Source organism: Lonchura striata, chromosome 30 (assembly GCF_046129695.1).
Source record: "Lonchura striata isolate bLonStr1 chromosome 30, bLonStr1.mat, whole genome shotgun sequence".
Classification (NCBI taxonomy): Eukaryota; Metazoa; Chordata; class Aves; order Passeriformes; family Estrildidae; genus Lonchura; species Lonchura striata.
Genome location: NC_134632.1, coordinates 4,474,112 through 4,480,111, shown reverse-complemented (window position 1 = coordinate 4,480,111; position 6,000 = coordinate 4,474,112). Strand labels below are relative to the sequence as shown.

Sequence of the window (6,000 nt, the reverse complement as noted above, 5' to 3'; positions counted from 1 at the left end):
CGGGGACAGACCTGGCGTAAAGGAAACCAAAGGGAGGACGCGGGACAGCGGAAGGACCACTACTTCAGTTTCTTAAAACCTTCCAAGAAGCTGCTTCGGAAGAGGGGAGCGGCTTCACCGCCGGAGCGTGCCCCCGACTGGGAGCGCAGCAGGGAAATCGTGGGGGGACGTCTGCGGGGCGAGCAGTGGCGATCCTGACGGAGCCAGGCGGAGGAAGGAAAAATCAGAAAGGAGAAGGAAGGGAGAAGAGGGTTTCCTTGGCTGCGGGGTGGCCCGGGGTGGCAGGGGGCTATTTGTAAGGCCGGAGGAAGCTGGAGACTTTGGAGCGCAGGAGTTTGATGAAGGAGCGGGGCAGCATCTCCTTGTGCTTCTCTGTGTACTTGAAGTAGTTCTGGGGGTGTGCCAGCACGTCGAAGAAAGCTTTGATGAGCTTCTTGTCCTACAGGGAAGCCGAGCCAAAGGGAGGTTCAGCATCCCCCCTGTGCTCCCCTGAAGCTCCAAGTGCAAGGAGAGCAGGAGGCATCCCCAAAAGGAAGGATGCTACATCCCCACAGCCCTGGATAACACAGACTTGGGGGCACACGCTCACCTTGAGGATCTCCTGGTGGTTCTCGGAGGCGTAGAGCCTTCCATCCCGCACGATGTCCTCCACCAGCTGCTCGTAGTCCTCTGCCAAAAAACACAGGGCATGAGCTGCCACTTGTCCCCAAACCTCTGGCCTCCATCCTTCAGTCCACTCCCCCCAAACACACGGGAGGTGTGAACTGGGGGCGACCTGGGTCCCCAACTGTGGGAGGGAGAAGCATCAGCGTGCTGGGATGGCATCTCCCCGTGCCCTGTGCCCACCGTCGTAGGTGACATAGGGGATCTGGAAGCCCCGAGCGCTGTTGGCTTCACTGGTTTTGAAGTTGATCCAGAGCTTCCGGGAGCGGGCGGTGAAGGCAATGGGTCTCTCATAGGTCTGGCAGGTCTCATAGGTGGTGATGGAGGATGGGGAGGCTGCAGGGAACAGCAAGGGAACACAGAATGCTGTTTGCCCATCAGCAGAGCTTCCCCCAGCCTTACTGGGTCAAGGATGACATCAGGGATGGGAATTGTCTGTGCTGGGCAAGGCTGAGCACCCCCTAACTCTCATGTTACATACCAGGGATTGTTATTCCTTCCTTGCACCAGATTTGGGGCTTTTAATCCCCAGAATGAAGGCTGAGGCCCAGGCGCACAGCCCAGCCCATGCACATCCCTGAGATCCAGCAAGACACCTGGATGGCAGCATGATGCTCATCTCCCCACTCACCCTATTCCCAAAATTCCCCTCCTGCTGCCGGGGGATGTGCCCTTCTCCCTCTGCACGAGGCAGCTCTGCCAAGCCCAGACCTTTTCCTCCCCAGCTCCTCCCCTGAGCACCGCGGCCCGCTTGGTTACCTACAGTTTTTCCGCATGACCAAGACGTCGCCACACTCGTCCTCGGAGGGGAGGAAGATCTCCGGCACCACGATGAGGATCTTGCGCTTGGGCGGGGGGTTGATGTTCCAGGTGCACTCGATGTTGGCAGGGTAATTCCCCGGGTAGTTGGGGGACTCGATGTAGCCCGTGTACTCACCCAGCTCCCCTCCACACTGCCGGTCTGCAAGGCAAGGAGACCGGTTCAACTGGGAACCAGTGCCATGGGGGCACTGGTGGGGAGTGTTCCACTGGGGGTGGTTTGCTGGGCAAGAGGGGCAGTGTCCCATTAGGCAACCCCCCATGCCTGACTGCATGCACAAAGCACTGAAATGACCCCAAACTCTGCAGGACTTTTAAATACTTTAGAAGGAGGACCCCCACACCTGTCCCCCCGTTCTGTTGCACCCCAGCCCGCCTACTTTTGCATTGGGACACCGAGGTGGAGCCATCGAAGTCGGTGGTGGTGTTGCCAGGGCAGGAGATGCAGTAATTCTGCCGGAAATCGGGCTGGTAGGTGCCCACGGCGCAGCGGATGCAGCGGTGGACGCTCGTGTTGTAGTAGTGCCCAGGGGAGCACTGCACTGGAGGGTCAGGGAGCACAGGGAGCTGTGTCAGCTGCTGGCACAGCCCTGCTGGGTGGCCCCTTCCTGGGGACCAGCTCTGACCTACCTTTGGTGTCGCAGTCCTGGAAGGAGAGGGCTCCCTCGTGGCGGGTGGTCAGCCCCCCGCCGCAGGGGAAGCAGAGCGCCCGTCCCACCTCGGGCTGGTAGGACCCACGGGGACACGGCTGGCAGGGTTTGAAGCCATCAGCAGAGTGCTGGCCAGGGGGACACTGACCTGCAGGCACAGGAATTGTTCAGTCCTGGCACCCCACATGCCTGGGGCTCTCTTGCCCCATACCCAGATCCTCTTCCTCCTCAGCCTCAGCAGTACACCCAGAGCAAGTGCTGCCCTTCCTGGGGTCCCCTCTAAATAATAAACAGCCAAACCAGGAACTCCTGTGAGCCCTGGGGTTGCTCAAGACTTTCCTGTCTGCTGGCTAATGGTTGAGGTTGCAGCCCTGAACATGCCCTGAGTGTGCCTCGAGCCCCACCCGTGCCCTCCTTACCGGTGCAGCCAGTGATGTTGGTGGCTCCTATGGGTCCGAAGGTGTCGCCGCGGGGACACAGGTCACAGGAGAGCTGCCCCTCCTTCTCCTGGTAGGTGCCAGGGGGGCAGGGCACGCACTGCTCCGTCTGCCCGTGGTAATAGGTTCCCTGCGAGCAGCTGACTGAGAGCCGGGGGGGACGTCGGTGATGCTGTGGGGGCTGTCACCGCCGGGTCCCCTCGTCACCCCACCACGCTCCTTACCACACTTGCTGGCCAGGCGCTGCTGGCCCGGCCCGCAGCTCTCCTGCCGCTCCGGGGCCACGCTCAGCTTCCGGGCCACCTCGTACTCCATCCCTGAGAAGCGCAGCAGGAACCGCTCCTGGTTGATGGATTTCTTCAGGGCTTTGATGGCCGACTTCAGCTTTTTCTCCACTCTCTGTCGCAGGCAGTGCAGGTTGCAGCTGGCTGGGTGGTGCAGAGGGGAATGGGGGTACAGGAAGAAACAGAGATGCAGTGAGAAGAGAGGGGTGGAGAGGGAAGCCCAGAAGCATTAAACCCATCCCCTAGATGCTCAGCTGCAAGTGCTACCCAGCACGTGCCAATCCAGTGCAAGACGAGGACTGGTTTATCTCTCCTTGCTGCATGGGGATGGTATCGTGTCCCTGGTCCCACCACCTGTGCCTGCACCCAGGAGGGGTCAGACCAGTGCTGTGCCCACCTGTGATCTCCTCAGGCTTGATCTCCGCCTCGAACTCCAGCGTGATGCGCGTCACCTCTTTGCTGGGGGAGTTGCGAGCCCGACGCCCCTTCCCCTTCTTGGACGAGTCACACTTGAGGTTGACGAAGGTGACCTGGCAGTCAGAGCACGGTGCCGAGCCACCTGCACATGGGGGACAGGTCAGCACCCCATCCCTGCTGGGGCACAGGCACCCCCACCTCCCCACCATCACACCTCACCTTGCGCCCCGGCCTTCCCAGCCTCCTCCTGCTTGCCCTTGGTCCGGGGGTGCAGGTGGCACTTGGCATCCTTGATCTTGAAGGAGGCTTTCTGCTTGACCGGCGCAGCCACAGTCTCTGAAAGAACAGGCGGGTGCTCAGAAACCTGGCATGGCCCAGCCAGGCTGGTGGCAGCCGTGGGCACCCCAGGACCCCCTTACCGAGGCACTGCTGGCTGCTGTTGGTGGGTCTGTGCTGGCCGCCCTGCCGCAGGATGGGGGTCCCACAGCTCACTGTGTAGCTGCTGTCAGACTCTGTGAGGGAGTAAGGGGAGTTGGCTCTGCCAGGATGATGCAGGCAGACACGGCTGTGCTGTGGGGGGATGATGCCCAGCACCCTGCCATAGAGATCCTGCACCAGCGACCTGTCCCATGGATCTACACCCAACAATGAGCCCTCCTAAGCAACAGCCTCCCTCCCTCCCTCAGCCACTGCACTCTGGCTGTGTAGCCACTCTTCTCCCCTCAGTTTGGGCCATGCAGGGAAATGGGGACCCCCCTGCTCATGCTGGTGGTGGCACTAGTGCTGGTACCTGGCAGAAATCGGGCCTTGGAGGTGCAGGAAAGGGCACAGCTGTCCTTCTTGCCCATCTTGTTGCAGGTGAGGGTGGCCCGTGGTGGCACCGAACCTGGCAGGCACTTCACCAGCTCCAAGGGACAAGCACCAGCTGGTGATGACAATCAGGGATGCCCATGGCTGGCACATCTCAGAGACCCACGAGGGACCCCTGCACCCTCCAGCTCATGGGGGATTCACAGGGAGGAGAGGGTGCCAGAGAGTAGCACAGGGACTCAGCCTGGCATCCCAAAGCCCCCAGCTCCTCCAGCAGCCGTGATGGCTCCTGGCCTGACGTACCCACACAGTCCTTCTTGTTCCAGTGCAGCTTGCAGCCAGCAGGACAGGTACACTGGTAGCTGCCAGGGGTGTTGATGCAGCCAAATTTGCAGCCACCCCGGTTGATGCTGCACTCATCAATGTCTGTGGGGACAAAAGAAGGGGCAGTGGGTGAGGGGCAGTGGGACCCCTCGGCTCTGACACTGAATCACTGCATTTTCTCAGGGCTGGGATTCTGGATGGATAAATCCAAGCCCAGCTGGGACAGGGGGTCTGCACCTCAGGGCATTTCCAGCAGTGCCACCTCCCCGCAGCTGTGCCAGCTCCATGGGGATAAGGGACAGCCCGACTCCTGGTGTCCCCAAGGGCTAGGCAGGGATGGGTGCAGCCCATCCAGGCTGAGCCCAGCCCCAGCCCTTCGTGGGCTGAGGAGGCAGCAGAAGGAGATGACATGGAAAATTTGAGGAGGGTCGCTGACCCTCGCCAGCCGGGCAGCACCGGAGCACCCGGGCTCGTCATCCCGGGCCGCCGGCACCGCTGCCACAACACGCTCCGGCAGCCCCTGCAAAGCATGTTTCATCCACCTCCCCGCTTCCCGGGCGCACCACGCCCCCGCCCTTGGGAGCTATCTGCCTTGTGAAATTTAAATCAAACCCTTTTGATGTTCCCCTTCCCACCCCGTCACAGCTCCCTGCCAAAAACGCCGGGGATTTCTCCCTCTCTCCCGCTGCAGACAAGTCGCAAATTGCTCCTGTCGCTCTGTTTGAAGTTGCAGACACCGGCGAGCCTGGCTGCGAGCCCCGTCCCTGCCTGGTCTCAGCCCGGGGTATGCGTGGAACCGACCTTCCCCACGGGCCCTTGGGGTGGGCAGTGTCCCCAGGGGTCCCACATCAGCCGCACCGCGGGGCTGCCCCACCCCGTGCGCCTCCGTGGGACCCGAGCCCGGCGGGGTGACAGGCTGCCAGCACCCAGCTGGCCCTACCTCCGCAGTGGGTGAGCCCGTAGAGCGTGTAGCCCTTGTGGCACAGGCACTGGAAGCTGCCGGGGGTGTTGATGCAGAGGTGGTCGCAGGTCCGGTCAAAGGAGCACTCGTCGATGTCTGGAGGAAAGGCAAGGGGAGGAGGTGAGAACTGGCACGGCAGAGGGGCCATCCTGGGCACAGGACTGTCCCCTTCCTGCTCCAGCAAGCTGAGGACAGTGCTGGGATGCTGTGGAACCCTGCACTGGTATCCTCCAAGGGTCCCGAACCAGATTGCTCTGGGCATTCAGTACCATTCAATACAATTCTGGGCATTCAGTGCCATTCAATACAATTCTGGGTATTCAGGATGCTCCAGAGATCCAACACCAGTATGCTCCAGGGTTCTGTGCTTCCTCCTCCCTCCCCTCAAGCTCCTCCTCACCCACTGCACCAGCACCCCCCTACCACAAGCTCCTACAGCCCCTCTGCACCTCACACGGGCCAAACAGGGCCACCATCCTGTCCCTGGCATGGGGAAGGCTGCAAGAGCCCCTGGCTGCTGCCCGTGCAGGGCAGGGAGGGACCAGGAGGGTGCCAGGAAGGGATCAGGAATGCTGTGCGGGCAGGTCCTGCCTCGGGACGGTGCCAGCAATGTGTGCTCGGCCCGCGGGCACCTC

At 61.7% G+C, this 6,000-nt stretch overlaps 1 protein-coding gene across 1 annotated transcript in view; it reads right to left on the bottom strand.

Annotated features, from left to right (window-relative positions):
* Positions 1–284: 284 nt before the first annotated feature.
* The window catches only part of SCUBE3 (signal peptide, CUB domain and EGF like domain containing 3), a 28,297-nt gene continuing 22,581 nt past the window's right edge, over positions 285–6,000 (bottom strand). The window contains exons 10-23 of the mRNA XM_077789034.1: positions 5,345–5,461; positions 4,384–4,506; positions 4,061–4,195; positions 3,690–3,782; positions 3,490–3,606; positions 3,251–3,412; positions 2,794–2,997; positions 2,552–2,713; positions 2,113–2,280; positions 1,863–2,024; positions 1,427–1,624; positions 847–999; positions 590–669; positions 285–439 (exon numbers count right to left, since the gene is read on the bottom strand). Of these exons, the coding sequence (XP_077645160.1) occupies positions 290–439; positions 590–669; positions 847–999; positions 1,427–1,624; positions 1,863–2,024; positions 2,113–2,280; positions 2,552–2,713; positions 2,794–2,997; positions 3,251–3,412; positions 3,490–3,606; positions 3,690–3,782; positions 4,061–4,195; positions 4,384–4,506; positions 5,345–5,461 (2,024 nt within the window). The 3' untranslated portion in view covers positions 285–289. The remainder of the gene's footprint in view (positions 440–589; positions 670–846; positions 1,000–1,426; positions 1,625–1,862; positions 2,025–2,112; positions 2,281–2,551; positions 2,714–2,793; positions 2,998–3,250; positions 3,413–3,489; positions 3,607–3,689; positions 3,783–4,060; positions 4,196–4,383; positions 4,507–5,344; positions 5,462–6,000) is intronic.